The sequence below is a fragment of the Herpailurus yagouaroundi genome, unplaced genomic scaffold (assembly GCF_014898765.1).
Source record: "Herpailurus yagouaroundi ecotype Mexico unplaced genomic scaffold, PumYag 191, whole genome shotgun sequence".
In the NCBI taxonomy this organism is placed as follows: Eukaryota; Metazoa; Chordata; class Mammalia; order Carnivora; family Felidae; genus Herpailurus; species Herpailurus yagouaroundi.
Window position 1 is genome coordinate 12,154,438 of NW_024412422.1, and position 17,439 is coordinate 12,171,876.

Genomic DNA, 17,439 nt, shown 5'->3' on the forward strand with positions numbered 1-17,439 from the left:
TTCATTTCATTTCATTTCATTTCATTTCATTTCATTTCATTTCATTTTATAAGAGAGAGAGAGCAAGCAGGGTAGGAGCAGAGAGGGGAGAGAAAGAATCCCAAGCAGGCTCCGCACTGTCAGTGCAGAGCCTGATGCAGGGCTTAGACTCATGAACCGCAAGATCATGACCTGAGCTGAAATCAAGAGTCAGACACTTAACCAACTGAGCCACCCAGGCACCCCAAAAATTCAGTTTTTAGTCTCTGAGCATTTAAAAATGTTTAGTTTCCTGGAGTAACATGCACACAAAAATGCAAAAGATGTAAAGTTTTTTCTTTTAACTAATGTGCACATTGGTCAAATTGTTTCTTTTCAGTGTTTTTTTCAACGTTTATTTATTTTTTGGGACAGAGAGAGACAGAGCATGAATGGGGGAGGGGCAGAGAGAGAGGGACACACAGAATCAGAAACAGTGCTCCAGGCTCTGAGCCATCAGCCCAGAGCCCGACGCGGGGCTCGAACTCACGGACCGCGAGATCGTGACCTGGCTGAAGTCGGACGCTTAACCGACTGCGCCACCCAGGCGCCCCTCTTTTCAGTGTTTTTAAGTTCAGTGGGGTTGGGTATGAAAGCATGGAGAATGGCTAGTCAGTCAACAGATATTTTTCTAGTATCTACCGTGGGCCAGGCCCTGCTAAAGCCCACCGAGTTCTACCAGGCATTGTGCTAAGAAATATCTTACATAGTCTTGGGGTGCCTGGGTGGCCCAGTTAGTTAAGCGTCTAATTCTTGATATTGGCTCAGGTCACAATGTCATAGTTCATGAGTTGGAGCCCGTGTTGGGCTCTGCACTGACAGCACAAAGCCTGCTTGGGAGTCTGTCCCTCTCTCCCTCTGCCCTTACCCTGCTCTCTCTTGCATGTGTGCGCTCTCTTTCAAGTCTTTTTTAAAAAGGTAAAAAAGAAACATTTTATAGTTTCTTTCACTTTCATATCCTCGTAATGGGCCCAGGCTTCATTGGTCATTTGGTCCTGGATCTTCTAGCAATACAAATTAAGCCCTTTAACCCGCAACTCCAGTTAAATTTTAATCACTCTTAGGCCTTGATAGCAGGAGAGACACCTGTAGTGTCACATTTGATCCATTTTAACTAAAGACTTGCAAACTGTGAGAAACTGTAGCTTTCAGTGGTAACTTGTGTCTGGGGGCTTAGGCTATGAGTACAAGTCAGGTATTTGCATCATGGTGCATTGGTGTGAGCTATTGTCATGGGGGGGCAATAAGGCGAGAACATGAATGGGCATCATGGGAATGTGCTGTCCTGCTTGGGGACTCTCCCTGTGGCCCTGAGTATGAAAGGGTAAAAACACTCTGGTCTCCCCATGTTGCAAATTCTTAGAAATGTTATTGCCATGGAAGAAAGGAAAGGCAACTTCGTTTGCCCTGTTGCTCCTTGAACTATTTTGCCCTGGCTTAGCTTCTGGAGTCTGGTATGTGCCTCTGGGCAAGAAGTGAAGGGCCAAATTGAATTTCCTTCCCCTCAAGACATGGGTTTTAAAGATGACTATGTCCATTCCAGTCCTCAAGGATTTCATTATCTTGCTGAAGATCCTGACATGATTCTGTGGAAAAATTGACTGGTGGGTGCCAGGCACTGGGGATAAAATGGGAGCACTCAAAGCAGACAGGGCCTTAGTCTCATGGAGTTGACATGCTGGGCCCTTGAGACCATAAACAAGGAAACCTTGATAAGGAATGGGAAGAAATGAAAACAGTAATGAAGTGGAGAGTGAGTAAGGGGCTACTTTGGGCTCATTGTCAATGAAGGCTCCTAAATGGTGCTATTTGGCCAGAAACCTGAGTAAGAAATCATTTGTGGGAACATGGGGCAGAGTATTCCAGTCTGAGGGGCTGGCAGGAGAAATAGCCTGAGGTAGCAATAAGGTGGCACCTGAGGTGATGTTGGAGAAGATCATCAAGAGGATGTGACCACTGGTTGACCCTTAAACTGGACTCAGGCAGTCCAAGGTTCCTCATCCCTCCCACCCCTCGCTGTGGGAGATGTTCCAAGGACATGGTCTTGAGACTAAGGTGTTGAGCCCATCTGGATGTGACTGAACCCAATTATGACCTCTATACAAACTTAGTCTGGCATGTAGGTGGGGACATCTACTCTTGCCTCACCAAAGATAACCCTTACAAGTAAGTTTTCTCGCTGAATTAGAACCACCACCTATATATCTGGATTGGCCTTCCTTTTCAGTCTTCTTGCCTCCTGTATACAAGGGCCAGTTTGCAAACTAACACATGAGGTGCTTTCTAATAATAGGTTAAAAAAAAAAAAGAAAAAACCCTGAGCTTTTAGTATGTTCCAGGCATTTAAGTTCTACACACTTTACATGTAATTCATTTCATCCTCACAAAACAATGAGGTAAGTATATTATCTCCAGTTTGGGTGAGGAAACAGGCACAGAGAGGTTAATTAACTTGCCCAAAATGACACCGCTAGTAAATGCTGGAGCTAGGATTCAAACCCAGAGTCCATTTTCGCAGTTTTTACACACAAATTGGAGTGGGGTAGTGCATAAATCCCATCTCTGAGTGCTCTCCTTTCTCCACTGTTAGGACCAGTTGGGTTCATTCACTCAACAAATATTTCTTGATGCCTGCCATGCACATCACTATTATAGGCGCAGAGGATACAATGGTGTACGAAATGGACAAAATCCCTGCCTTTTTGACGTCCACATGGATGGGGAAATAAATACCAAAAGTAAATAACCAAAGAATCATAACCGTGGCTAAAAGAAATAAGGATGACACAGCGGAGTGGATTGGGGTCGAACTTAAAATAGTGTGACCCTTGGGCTCGGTCCCTTGAGCATCCGACTTGGGCTCAGATCATGATCTCTCAGGTCATGATCTCGTGGGGTTCCTGAGTTCGAGCCCCCCATGGGGTTCGCTGCTGTCAGCACAGTCAATACAGATCCTCTGTACACCCCCCCCCCCGCCCCTACCCCGCTTGCGCTCTCTCTCAAAAATAAACATTAAAAAAATTAAAATAGTGTGATCTAGGGAACGCTTCACTGAAAATACCTTTGAGGAAAAGCAAAGTTTTTAGGGGATTGATCCTTAGGATTCTGTAACCCAAGACCCAGCTCCATTTCGCGCACACTTTACGCAATGCGCGGCATTCGGAGCCCCTGCCTAGGGCTCGGGTGCCCTCTGGTGTGCCTTCCTCCCTGCGGAGCCTCGGCCGCTTCAGCAGACGGATAGCAAGACCGGAAGTGCCGCGTCCTCCCCTCACCCTCCCCTTCCGGCTCACTTCCGCCTACCCCGCCCGGGCCGCCGGACCGGAAGCGTAGCGCTCTAACCCCAACCTCCTGGTCTAGCTTGAAACCGGGTGCCGCCAAGATGCCGGTAAGGGGGCGAAGTCGCGGTGTGGAGAGATGGCGAGAACTGGGGAGAGCGGCGAGAAGTCGTGCGTGAGCTGAGAGAAGCGGGCCGAGGAGGGCAGAGAGGAAGCGGGCCCTGAGAGGGGGAGAGGCGAGGAGAGGGGGCCTGTCGCTGTAGGATTGGGTCGGCCAGCGGGGACGGGGCCGCGGCAGAGTGGGCCAGAGACCCCGAGCGTGTAGAGGAGGCTGCCCCGGCCCCTTTCGCCCCTTTCGCCCCTTTCGCTCCAGTGCCGACCCCTTCTCTCGTTCTTCCTGTGTCCCCGGACTCCGGCAGGATCCCCAAAGCTTCACTAGAGCCGAGAAGCCAAGGGCTGTGCTTTTTTTTTTTTTTCTTTCTTTTTTTCTCCCCCAATTCTCAAGTCTAGGGTCTGGTTTCTCTTTTTCTACCCCCCACAGGCCCACTTCCTCTTCAGCCCCCGGGGGCGGATCACTCCCGCTGCTTGTCACTGTCATACCCCACTTCCCGGACTCCCCCTCTGTCGCTCCGGCTGTGGTGGCCACACTTGGCTGCTGGCTGTAGGGCCGCCAGAGCAGACGCTAGGTCGGCGCCTGGTTACCAGATGGTTCTATTTTCGTGTGCCTCGGGGTAGGAGTAAAATTGATAGTAGGCTGGTTGTCCTTCATTGCTGACAGCCAGTCTTGTGGGGCAAATTTATCGCCATCATGGTCTCCATTTTGCGGGTGAGGAAAAGGAGGTTCAAGAACGTGATTACTCACACAAAAAAATTACTGAGCATCTGCTGCTTGCCAAGTACTGTTAACGGCTGTAAATAAGGCCAACAAACCCCTACGCTCGAGGTCACAGTCTAATGGGGAGACAGATAAACATGTAAATGTAAATAGAGAAGATGGTTTTAGATAGTGACAAATGCGATGAAGGAAATCGATGGGTAGCAAGACAGCTGGTGGAGGCTGCTTTAGATGAAGCATACCTGTGACAAAAAAGAGCAAGCCACAGTTACATATTTAATGAATCTTGTAGCTACCATTTGATTCCTGATGTGTGCCAGGCAGGCCCTGAGCTACACACTGCATGTAAATTATCCCATTTAATCCTCACAGTAACCCTGTGAAGTAGATACGCTATTGTTCCCATTTTGCAGAGGAGGAAATTGAGGCTCAGAGAAGTTAAGTAACTTACCCAAGGTTGTGTACTGATGGTAAAGCTAGATTTTTTTTTTTAATTTTTTTTTCAACGTTTATTTATTTTTGGGACAGAGAGAGACAGAGCATGAACGGGGGAGGGGCAGAGAGAGAGAGGGAGACACAGAATCGGAAGCAGGCTCCAGGCTCTGAGCCATCAGCCCAGAGCCCGACGCGGGGCTCGAACTCACGGACCGCGAGATCGTGACCTGGCTGAAGTCCGACGCCTAACCGACTGCGCCACCCAGGCGCCCCTAGTAAAGCTAGATTTTAAGCTAGGACTTTAGAGTCCTGTGCTCATTCCTGGACTTCCCTGTCCCCCATTAGGTTGAAAGTTCTTCAAGGACAGAGATCATACTGGTCCTTCTTACCATTTTATCACCATGCCTTGCACATAGAAGGTGTTTGGTTATCATTCGGTGAATGAGTGAATATATGAATGGGGCCCTTCTTGAGTTACCGAAAGACAGACATCTTGTAAAAAGCAGAACTAAGAATCAGCATACAAATTGCGTTCATAAATGTGGTTTCCCCTGCTCCTTTAACCCACACCTACCCGCTGAAGGCAGTAGATAACTCTTCATTTTATAAATTTGGAAATAGGCTAAGAGAAGAAAAGTGATGTCTTGGTCAAACACATAGCCAGGAAGTGGCAGAACTGAAAAGCCAGTGCTTGGGTTCTGGTTTAACAATAGCTTGGGGAAGGGGGGGCATACCCCTGACTTTTTTGTGTTTGCCTATCTTTGTAGCATAAAGACTTCCACCAGTTACAAATGTGATGTCACTGAACATGAACTTGGAAGATGCCCAGTAGCACACCATTACATAGTATTTATACTGCAAAGATAGAAAAGTTATAAATAACCTTAAGATCATAGACCATAGTGAAATAATTTTTAAAAATAGAAAGTAATGAATTTTGAGTACTTATTACCTTTGTTTTTACTATAACTTAGTTGCAAATTTATATAATTTAATTTTTAGTAACGGCTGTGTTTAACAACCAGCTTACTTCCAAATTTGTCAAAATTCCTCAAAATGCGTAACATCCCGTTTTCATGAGCCAGTAAGAGCCAGCTCCAGACCATTGCTGCTGCCATCCCTTTTTCCCCCTCCCCTAGTCAGTCTCGGGTGGGTTATTCTTTTTTCCTCTGGAGAAATGTTGCTTGTCTGCCCCGCTGACATTTGCTCTCTTTCTGTTTCCGTATTCTTACCCGGCTTGCCACAACAGGCTTACCACTCTTCTCTCATGGACCCCGATACCAAACTCATTGGAAACATGGCACTGTTGCCTATCAGAAGTCAGTTCAAAGGACCCGCCCCTAGAGAGAGTAAGTCGAAACTTCTTTCCATTATTTTCAGATTTTAGTAGGAAACAGCTAGCGATCCTCGGACGTTTTCAAGTCAGGCAAAGTCTTAGTTCGGTCCTCGGTCTCAGGTTGCTCTTGTATTTTCTCTACGCTTGATGGATATTGCATTCTAGGCCTTTCAAGATCAAGTGTATTATTGCTGCTGAGTTCTCCAGGATATTTTGTTGAGAGGGAAGAGAAAATGTGCTTCTGGACAGTGTTCTGTCATCCCACTGTCAGTTCTTACAAAGTGATTTAATGCTGCTATTTCTGTAGAATGACATGTCCCCATCCTTTCTCTGTCTTAAGGCTGGGAGAAAAAAACAAACAAACAAACATTTTAACCCCTTCTCCCATTCAATCCTACTTCCTTTATTCATTCTTCAGTATCTTCATTTTCAGTAGTACTTCGATCTTAATTTTTTTTTTTTCAACGTTTATTCATTTTTGGGACAGAGAGAGACAGAGCATGAACGGGGGAGGGGCAGAGAGAGAGGGAGACACAGAATCGGAAACAGGCTCCAGGCTCCAAGCCATCAGCCCAGAGCCCGACGCGGGGCTCGAACTCACGGACCGCGAGATCGTGACCTGGCTGAAGTCGGATGCTTAACCGACTGCGCCACCCAGGCACCCCAGTAGTACTTCGATCTTAAATCTTACGTGCCCTCTATAACAATGCACATTCTTTCTCTTGTTTTTCTGAATTTTAGATCTTTGCTTTCTTTCTTGGTACTCACTTTCTCTTTTTTTGAACCATTTCTTACTGTTTAGAAAACCCCATTCTTTTAGACTCTTCTGACACATTCTGAGATGTTCTGCCAACAGTGTGATTTGTATTATATTAGACAGGGTTTCCCTGTACCCAGAAAGCATCTGCACTGATTTCCATTTTGGGTTTCTAACACCATAGTTTTCATTGTCAATTTTGTACTGACCTGGTCTCCATTCCTCTGCCAGACTATTTGACTTGACCTCTTCTTAATTTTGTTTTCAACACCAGTGGAAAACTCAGTAAACTCAATAAATTTGGTGAGTTGCCATAGTTTTTACTTCTGAGATGAAGAAAAAGGAACAGATGGGAAAAAATAAAAGACCAAAAAGAAGAAAAAATAGCATAAAAGAAAAGAATTACAGTGCAAAGAAAGAATAAGAATCAATGTTGGCCCAGATTCCTTGAGAAGCAGCCTTTTCAGATGGTTACAAAATACATGTAGCAGATTAGAAAATGTAATTGACCAAGGATGGAGTGTATCTAATTACCACCTTTGCAACATTCCCTGGGCCCCTAAGGGAGAAAGGGGCCCCTAGAAACCAGATCTTTGTGGCTTCTGTAGATAGGGATACTCTTCCTCAGGAGACAGGATTAGACCTGAACAAGAATTAGGAAGGAGTACAAGCCTGTGCTGTGAGCTAAATAATAGGTAGCATTAATCAAATTAATTTATTTATGGGGCACCTGGCTGGCTCAGATGGTTGACCGACCAACTCTTGATTTCAGCTCAGGTCATGATCCCAGGTCATGGGATTGAGCTCCATGTCACACTCCTCACCAAGGGTAGAGCCTACTTAAATTTAAGATTCTCTTTCTCTACCTCTGCTCCTCCCCTCCGCTTGTGCATGGCCTCCCCCAACCCCTCTTTCAGAACCAAAAAAAATTTTTTTTACATTCAACAGATAGCTTTTGAACACTTTTTTGTGCCAGACATGCTTCTAAATCTTGTAACCCATTCCCCACCCCCCACAGTTTTACATTTAGAAGAACTAACTGGTTTTATAAACAATATTGAATCTTTTAAGGAAGTTTAGAATTAGACTAGAGTTAGAATTATGTTGAAATTTTTTAGCAGGGGAACAAGCAGCATTAAAGTCAGCTGAATCACACAGGATTCAACCTTCAGGATTACCTTGCATTTCTGCTGTGTGAGAGGGATAGCAGTCATGGACAAGAAATATAAATAACTGTCTCTGGGGGAAAAAAAAAACAACAGTCTGTGCATTTCTGCAACCAGCTGCCGGATATCAAGACCCTGGGATTTTGACCTTCTTAAAATAAGAAAAGGAAAATAAAAAACTGCCAAAGAAATTGTATAAAGAGATCTGTCTTTGTCACAACAGTGTTTCTGGCTTTTCTCAGTCTCTAACCACCTAAAACAGCTTGTACAAGTATATATTAAGTCATAGTTTTCATAGAAAGATATATACATGAGCCCAGTGTATTCCTAAATAACAACTGAGATTTTTTTCCCCTGAAACTGCAGTATGTAAATTCAAATCAAATTACATTGAATAGTTTTTAGTTTTAAATAGCATTTTATCAAAGTTAGTCTGTGTCTCAGTCTATTTTTATAAACCCATTGAGAAACGTCTGGAATGATGTTCACCAAATGTTAGTAGTAGTTATTTCCAGGGAGTGAGATTTAGGGTGACAGTAAAATATTTTTCTTTGTTGATTAATTTGTTTCTAATGAGTATATTTTTTATAAAAACAATAAAGCTATAAGAATAAACCATGGGGGTGCCTGGGTGGCTCAGTGAGTTAAGCGTCCAGCTCTTGAGATCAAGCCCCAGGTCAGGCTCTGTGCTGACAGCAGAGGCTGCTTGAGATTCTCTCTCTCTCCCTCTCTCTCTGCCCCTCCCTCCCTCCCTCCTCCTCCCTCTCTCTGTCTTAAATAAACCTTTAAAAAATAGCAAGCTTTTTAAAAAAAATAATAAACCATGTACATACTGATTTTTCTAGAAATTGTTTCTAAAGACCTCATGTCTCAGCCTCATTTTATTTTATTCAACTCCATTTTTAAGTTTGTTTATTTGTTTTGAGAGAGAGAGAGAGAGAGAATATCCCAAACAGGTTCCGCACTGTCAGCACCAAGCCAGATGCAGGGTTTAAACCCATGAAACATGAAATCATGACCTGAGTCAATGTCAGATGCTTAACCAACAGAGCTACTCAGGCACCCGTCAACGCCAAGACTTTTGACCATTGAACTGGGGTTTTTTTTCTAAGTGTTATTTTCGCATTTGGCTAATGTTCTCTGCCTTCTTCCCCTTAGCTAAAGATACAGATATTGTGGATGAAGCCATCTATTATTTCAAGGCCAATGTTTTCTTCAAAAACTATGAGATTAAGGTAAAGTACAGAGCTTTTAATATTTAATTTGGTTTTCTGGTAGGGATAATAATCTACCTGGCAATCAGGGTTCTGAGGAGTAAATAAAATTGAATGAGATTGTATGACTTTAAAAACCCAGAATAATGCCTAATATTAGACCCTATATCAACATTAGTTTCTCATTTTTCCTCCGAAGTCTGTACCATGTGTCAGCAAACTACAGCCTGAGGGCCAAATCTGGCTTCCTGCCTCTTTTTACAAATAAAGTTTTATTAGAACACAGCCACGTACATTTTTTAAGATATTGTCTATGACTGCATTCACTCCACAGCAGCTGGGTTGCACAGTTGTGACAAAGCCTGGCCTACAAAACCTAAAATATTTAATATCTGGTCCTTTACAGAGGAAGTCTGCCAACCCATCATCTAGACATTTTAATTTATTATCAGCATTAGTAAAGCTCCTACTGTGTGCCAGTCCAAAACTAAAAAATCCTACGTGATATGATATTTTTATATACTTCTGTGTCCTGGACCTGAAATGGAGCAATAAAGAAACCACTGATCCTGGTCCTTCCCTTGACTACCCTTTTCTCCTTTCTGCTCTTAGTTCTTGTGAGGAACGGGGTGAAGAGGAAGGTAGGAGGAAGGTGGCAGAAAAGGAGAGGGGGAGATGGAAACAAAATAAAAAAGAACTTTTCTGAGTTCCTTCTATGAGCGAGTTACAGGAATGTCAACAACTTTTCTTGATAACATTCTAGAATATGGAACTTCAGCCTCTCCTTGCCAAACTTTGACCTTTTGGAATCAGAGTGTGAAAATCTTTGTTTGTAGACTCTTGGTCTAGAAATTGTAGTCTAACTGTCCTGTGATACTCACAACGTATTCTGTATTTAATATACGGTCTAAGTGTTATGTTTGTAATAGGTGTAAATAAATGTAATTCTGCCACATTTCATTCTTCTGAGTCATATAATCTTAAAAAAAAGGACATGTGTAATTTGGTTTTTTTTAGACTGTAGATCTGTGCCAGATTTAACCTGAAGTATGTGCCACATTTGCTCAACATCCAATCCTCACATTTTCCTTTTAATTAGATCAAGAGGTGGGCTCATGAAGCTCTTTAAGAACAAGACACATGAAGGGGTGCCTGGGTGGCTCAGTTGGTTAAGCGTCCAACTTCAGCTCAGGTCATGATCTCACAGTTCCGGAGTTCGAGTCCCCTGTCGGGCTCTCTGCTGACAGCCTGGAGCCTAGAGTCTGCTTCAGATTCTGTGTCTCCTTCTCTCCCTGCCCATCCCCTGCTTGTGCTCTGTCTCTCTCACTTGCTCAAAAATAAATAAACATTAAAAAAAAAAAAAAAGAACAAGACACACATGAAATAGCTGTTCCTCCTTTAAAGTCGTAAAGGCTTTTGTTCTCGGCAGAGACTCTGAAGTGAAAGAGCTTTAAAAATTAGCTGACCGTATGGTGCACCTCAGGTTTTCCAGGCAGCTCTAGTAACTCTCCTTCCTATACAGAGGGAGGTGCTGTTGTCACAGCTTCCCGGGGACTGAGAGGCAAGGGGAATGCAGGGGTAAGGGCAGCCAAGGTGAACAAAAACAGCCCCACACAGCTCAGGATGGCAACAGGCGGCTGCCTCCCTGGGAGCGGACACACCAGTGGCCCAAGAAGACTGCATTTGGAGAATGGCAACTTTTGATGCTATAGGAACTATACTTGCAGCTTTCAGTTGATGCTCAAAAGACAAAGCTTGAATTTTTATTTCACGTGATTGTTATGTTTTAATCAGGACTGTTTTTAACTTCTGTGTTCCCACCCCCGCCCCACCCCTGCAGAATGAAGCTGATAGAACCTTGATATATATAACACTCTATATTTCTGAGTGTCTGAAGAAACTCCAAAAGGTAATTAAACTTGGATGATTGTCTATCTGGAAAACACAGTGCTAACACATGTTCACCTGCTTAGCCATCTGGACTTGTTGAGACTTTAAGGACAAGTAGTACTTTCTCTTAGATCCCGGACCCAAGAGGAAAATCTGAATGTGGATTCTAAACCTATAATTTAGTTGACTAATGAGAAGATAAGGGTGTGGTGTTTTAAGGCATTGCGTGTATCTTCCCGAGACAGAAATCTTTCTTTTAAACTCTTGGCTCAGAGGTTGTTAACCTTGGGTCCAAGGATATAATTCAAGGGTTCATGAGCTTGAGAGGGAAAAAGATTACATCTTTCTTTTCACTAACTTGTAACTGAAATTTAGCATTTACTGTAATTATTAATGTAGGCAACAACCCACAGTAGCATAAGCTATACCTGTGACTTTTTCTTCAGTAGAAATCACAACATTTTCCTATTACATTCAGAGTTGAAGATGTTTTGAAATTTTATTTTCACTCATTACTACTTCATATTTTAGTTATTAGGCCCCTGCCTGGATCTTGTCATGTGGTGCATTAATAAAGAAGTGCCTGTATGAGTATGTCATAAATTTGGCTTTTTAATATTGTAATTATTGTGTTTGACTATAAATGATTTCTTTTATAATTTTGTATGTTTTAGTCATTTAAAACATTATTCTGGGGAGGGGCCTAGAGGCTTCCCAGAATGCAGAAGGGCACCCAAAAACATTAGTAATCCCAGCCACATCTACTTAGACTAAAAAATTACAAATTGGATGTTGTTATCCTTTTCTCTGTAAAATATGTGTGTGTATATAATTTTTTTTCTTTTTCTTTTCTTTTTTTTTTTTTTTTTAGTGCAATTCCAAAAGCCAAGGTGAGAAAGAAATGTATACCCTGGGAATCACTAATTTTCCCATTCCTGGAGAGCCTGGTTTTCCACTTAATGCAATTTATGCCAAACCTGCAAACAAACAGGAAGATGGTAAGAACAGGGTTTCCACCTCCCTCTTTATGGCACAAGATTTTCTCCATTTGATTATTTACCCCCTCCTTTCTTCGTCTCGATTGGTGTACAGGTTGAGAGTAGTAGAATCATTAGCACAGATACTATCTTCCAGTAACTCTCACAAAAGATTCTTGGCAACAAATATAACATGTAGAGAATCCTTTGAACCAAAATAGTTATAAAACCACTGGACTGTCATTTCTATTTCTTATCTTGTCTGAATGTGTAGAAATGTATTACCAAGGTCACTGTCCAGCAACCAGCACACATTGGGGATGTATTGTCAGACAGGATTTTTCTTATTTTTCTCCTGGCTCCTTATTTTAGAGGTGATGAGGGCCTACTTACAGCAGCTGAGACAAGAGACTGGACTGAGACTTTGTGAGAAAGTTTTTGATCCTCAGAATGATAAACCTAGCAAGGTAAGACCCTCTTCTTTACCTATTTAGTTGATAAATAACCTTTTATCATGCAGCTACTATTAAATAAACTAAGGTCTTCCCTTGCAAGAATATTTTAGTCTCTGCATTGCAGTGCTGCTTAACTTTGAGTATGTGCCTAGTACGTACATAGTAGGGGTTCAGTGAGTCACAGTGAATAATGAATTGCATATGATAAACATTTTTGGTTGTATGTTCTTATATTCGGGCATTGTAAACCCATAGGGCAGATTTTCTGTGTGAGATATCTTGAATGTATTACATTTTTTTGTCATCATAATTTTGACTGATTTGTGAGTCAAAAAAAACTTTTTTACATGTGTTTTCAAGAAGTTTATAACATAAGAAATGTCAGGCCAAGATTACATTCTGTTATTACATAAATTAATATTCTGACCTTATCTTGAACTTGCATGGTGATTTGACACCCACTATCCATTCTGTTTTATCCCCTCTTGTTAGTGGTGGACTTGCTTTGTGAAGAGACAGTTCATGAACAAGAGTCTTTCAGGACCTGGACAGTAAAAGGAGCCTGGGCAGATACTTCCCACAGCCATGGGCAGCATTTTACAGCAAGATGTACACAGTTCTTTGCCTTTATTTGATAAAGTTTTATACGGAAGAGAGAAGAGAGCATGTCTTCACTTGAAGAGCTCTTTATCAAGAATTAGGGTGGCCGGGGGAAGAATGGGCTGTCGAAGGGTGATTTGAAATTTTCTGTGTTATTAAGCTGGTGCTTAATAAGAATAGGTAATAATAAAGAAATTTCTAACATTCCATGTCAAAACACTTTATTGCTTATCTTTTACATTCACTTAAAGTGTTTTTGAGCTAATATTCACTCTTTTAAAGTGTACAGTTCATGGCATGCCTGGGTGGCTCAGTCGGTTAAACGTCCAACTTCCGCTCAGGTCATGATCTCATGGTTTGTGGGTTCGAGCCCCGCGTCAAGCTCTGTGCTGACAGCTCTCTCTCTGCCCCTCCCCTGCTCATGCTCTCTTTCTCTCTCAAAAATAAATAAACATTAAAAAATAATAATTAAAAAATTATAATAAAGTGTACAATTCAGTGGTGGTCACCCCCCCAACCATTCTTTTCCTCTCCGCACCCCATCATTCCCTGGCAACCAGTGATGTACTTTCTGTCTATGGATTTGCCTTTTCTGGATATTTCACAATAAGGGATCATACGACATGTGGCCTTTTGTGTCCTGGCTTCTTAGAATTAACATTTTCAAGGTTCATCCATGTTACAGTAACAGTACTCCATTCCTTTTTTTCTTTTTCTTTATTGTGGTAAAACATAATGTTACCATGGCAACCATTTTCTTTAAGTTTAGTTCTTTATTTTGTTTTTGTTTTTTTTTTTTTAATTTTTTTTTCAACGTTTATTTATTTTTGGGACAGAGAGAGACAGAGCATGAACGGGCGAGGGGCAGAGAGAGAGGGAGACACAGAATCGGAAACAGGCTCCAGGCTCTGAGCCATCAGCCCAGAGCCCGACGCAGGGCTCGAACTCACGGACCGCAAGATCGTGACCTGGCTGAAGTCGGACGCTTAACCGACTGCGCCACCCAGGCGCCCCTAGTTCTTTATTTTGAAAGAGAGAGAGCAAGTACAAGCAGGGGAGGAGAGGGAGAGCAGAGAGAATCCCAAGCAGGTGCCATGCTCCCAGTGCAGAGGCCGACATGGGGCTCGATCCCATGAATCGTGAGATCATGACCTGAGCTGAAATCAAGAGTTAGACACTTAACCGACTGAGCCACCCAGGCGCCCCATTTCAACCATTTTTAAGTGTGTAGCTCACTGGTATTAATTACATTCACAATACTTGCAACCATCACCACTGTTTATTTCCAAAGCTTTCTCGGTATTCCAAACAGCAACACTTAAAACCACCAGTGACTGTAATACCCAGCTCCTGATAATCTCTAATCTACTCTCAATCTCTGAATTTGCCTATCCTAGCATCTCATATAAGAGGGATCAAACAATATTTGTCCTTTTGTATCTGGCTTCTTTTACTTAGCATGTCTTCAACATTCATCTATATTTTAACCTATATCAATACTTCATTCCTTTTTATGGCTGAATAATACTCCACTATATGTCCATCGTGTGTGTGTGTGTGTGTGTGCGCGCGCGTGTGTATATCCCATTTTGTTTTTCCATGCATCGGTTTATGGACATCTGGGTTGTTTCCACTTATGGGCTGTTAGGAACAATGTTGCCAGGGACATTCCTGTACAAATTTTTGTGTGGATATATGTTTCCATTTCTCTTGGTTATATACCTACCAGTGGGATTACTGAATCACACTATGTTTAGCTTTCTGAAGAACTGGGAGACTTTTTCCACAGTGGCTGCACCAGTTTACATTTCCAATAGCAAAGAATAAGAGTTCTAATTTCTCTATGTCCTCTCCAACACTTGTGCCTGATTTATAACTATCCGGATAGGTATGAAGCAGTATCTCATAAAACTGTACTGTTTTATCTCATTGTGGTTTCGGTATGTATTTCTCTAATAACTAATGATGTTGAGCATCTTTTCATGTAGATATTGGCCATTTGTATATCTTCTTTGGAGAAATGCTTATTCAAATTCTTTGCCCAGTTTTTACTTTTTTTTTTTTATCTTTTAGTTGTTGAGTTGCAGGAGTTCTTTATATTCTGAATTCTAGACCCTTATCAGATATATGATTTGTGGAAACTTGCTCCTATGTCTACATGTAGTCTTTTTTTTTTTCTTTCCCTTTGGTGGCTTGTGCTTTTGGTGTCATATCTAAAAAACTATTGTAGGGGCGCCTGGGTGGCTCAGTTGGTTAAGCGTCCGGCTCAGGTCATGATCTTGTGGTTTGTGGGTTCAAGCCCCCGGTTGGGCTCTGTGCTGACAGCTCAGAGCCTGGAGCCTGCTTTAGATTCTCCCTCTCTCTCTCTCTCTCACTCTCACTCTCTCTCTCTCTCTCTCCCCCTCCCTCCCCCTCTCTCCCCCTTCTCCTCCCTAGATTGTGCTCTCTCTGTCTCTCTCTCTCAAAAATAAACATTAAAAAAATGTTTTTTATTTAAAAATTATTGTATATTCCAAAACATCATTTTACACCTAAGTAATGATTTCCTAAGTGTTTTATACTTTTAGCTCTTACATTTGGGTTTTTGATCCTTTTTGAGTTTCCTTTTATATATGATGTAAGGTAGAGGCCCAGCTTTATTCTTTGGGACATGGCTATTTGTTACAATACATTTGTGGAAAAGGCTATCCTTTTCCTTCTGAATTGGCTCTCTTGTCAAAAATGACCATAAATGTATGGGTTTATTTCTGGATTCTATTGTCTATCCTTATGTGACACTCACTTTTCTATTTGGCCAATTTTTTAGCATTTAAGAGGTTTTCATTATTTGGCTGATAAAAGTAGCCATCATGAGTTATTACAAATACTTATGGGACCATGTATTTTCTGGTATGTTAAAGTTATGTTAGATGATTCAGAAAAGGCCTTGAGTCCTTTGGACATAAAGTTATTGCACTGCCAGCTCTATTGAGCCTATATGTGTTTGGCTTTTATTTTAAGAGGCAGTTGTTTCTGTATCTACGTTGGGATTGTTATTTGGCCACGAGCCCAGAAAACCCAATTTACAGTGCCTTGGGTGGTGGTGGGGGTCTTGTTTTTTCTTTTGAATCTAGAAGTAGTCCCTGAATGGGGCAGCCATTTAAAGAGGTCATTGGAGATCCAGGCTCCTCCAGTTTTCTTGCTCTACGTTTCTTTACGTGCCACATGTAGAGCACCTCTAGGTGCTCCTGCATCTCTGGGCTTAAGAAGAAGTGGGGACAGCATGAGGGCATACCAGCTGAGTGCCACCTTGAATATCCTTCCCAGAAATCCTGCCTGGAGACTTGTACTATATCTCCTTCATGCGTAGCTACAAGGGAGTCTGGAAAGAGGAAAATTTGAGCTGAGCGTATTGCTACCCTGGTTATTTGTGTTATGCTATTAAGGACAGAGGGAAAGCTACATAGAAGCAGAACTAAGTTTAAAATTGTATTAAAACTGGAGCTTTGTGGTGTTACTTGATCAGCCAGAGAAGAATTGACCCCAAATATGAGTTTAAACTGCTTGGGTCCACTTATATGCAGATTTTTTTACAAGAATGTATTGTAAATGTTATTTTCCTTATGATTTTCTTTAGCTTTATATAAGAATACAGTATAAAATATTTATGCAGAATACATGTCAATTGACTGTTTATGGTATCGATGAGGCTTCCAGTCAACAGTAGGCTATTAGTAGTTAAGTTTTTCAGGAGTCAAAAGTTAATACACAGATTTTCAACTTGGGCGAGGGAAGGTCAGTGCCCCTAACTCCCACATTGTTATGGGTTATATATAATTGTAATGTATGAGTTACAAAAGCCAAAAGAGGGTTTCTAAAATCAAATTCTGGGTGTTTGGGTTGGAATTTCTATAAGGAACTCAGAGACATGTCAGAAAGAGAGAGGGAGGGAGGTAAGGGGAAGAAAGGAAGAGAAAAAATGCCTCAGTGATCCACATCAAGATTAAAGGGTTGTTTATAACAGATGAGGGTTTTTTGATTTGTTTTTTAAATTATGGAACCTTTGTACTAGCAACAAATCACTATGGTGCCTGTTCTGTAAGTGTCAGCAGGGGGATCAGAGACAATAAGAACTAAAACTTGGCTTCTAAAACCTTTCCATTGGTGCTATATTATAGGAGTTTGGTTTTGTTTTTTTTAATGTATCTAAGAGAACAGTTTCCAAAGAATCCAAAATAAATTATACATGAAGTGTAGCACAGTAGATTTTAAGATACAGCTTTCATCAAAATGTAATGCCAACATTAAAAGAAGATTGTTACAAGGTGTACATGCTCTTTAGGGAAGGTAATTTTGTAATAATTATATTTTCTTTTGTTTTCTTTTTAAAATTGTATCAGAGTTTTAAATGTTCATTCTTCTTGATCCAGCAACTCAACTTCAAGCATTGTTGAATACCGAAACACACACACACACCTGGAAATAATTCAGTTGTCTTATAA

The 17,439-nt window shown here is 41.7% G+C and overlaps 1 protein-coding gene across 1 annotated transcript; it reads left to right on the forward strand.

Moving 5' to 3' along the window:
• Positions 1 to 3,266: 3,266 nt before the first annotated feature.
• Positions 3,267 to 13,175, forward strand: ARPC3 (actin related protein 2/3 complex subunit 3). The gene is made up of 7 exons (XM_040443923.1): positions 3,267 to 3,403; positions 5,813 to 5,912; positions 8,981 to 9,057; positions 10,877 to 10,945; positions 11,798 to 11,924; positions 12,276 to 12,370; positions 12,851 to 13,175. Exons 1-7 carry the CDS (start codon positions 3,398 to 3,400, stop codon positions 12,911 to 12,913), a joined length of 537 nt encoding a protein of 178 aa, XP_040299857.1. The 5' UTR covers positions 3,267 to 3,397; the 3' UTR covers positions 12,914 to 13,175.
• Positions 13,176 to 17,439: the final 4,264 nt, after the last annotated feature.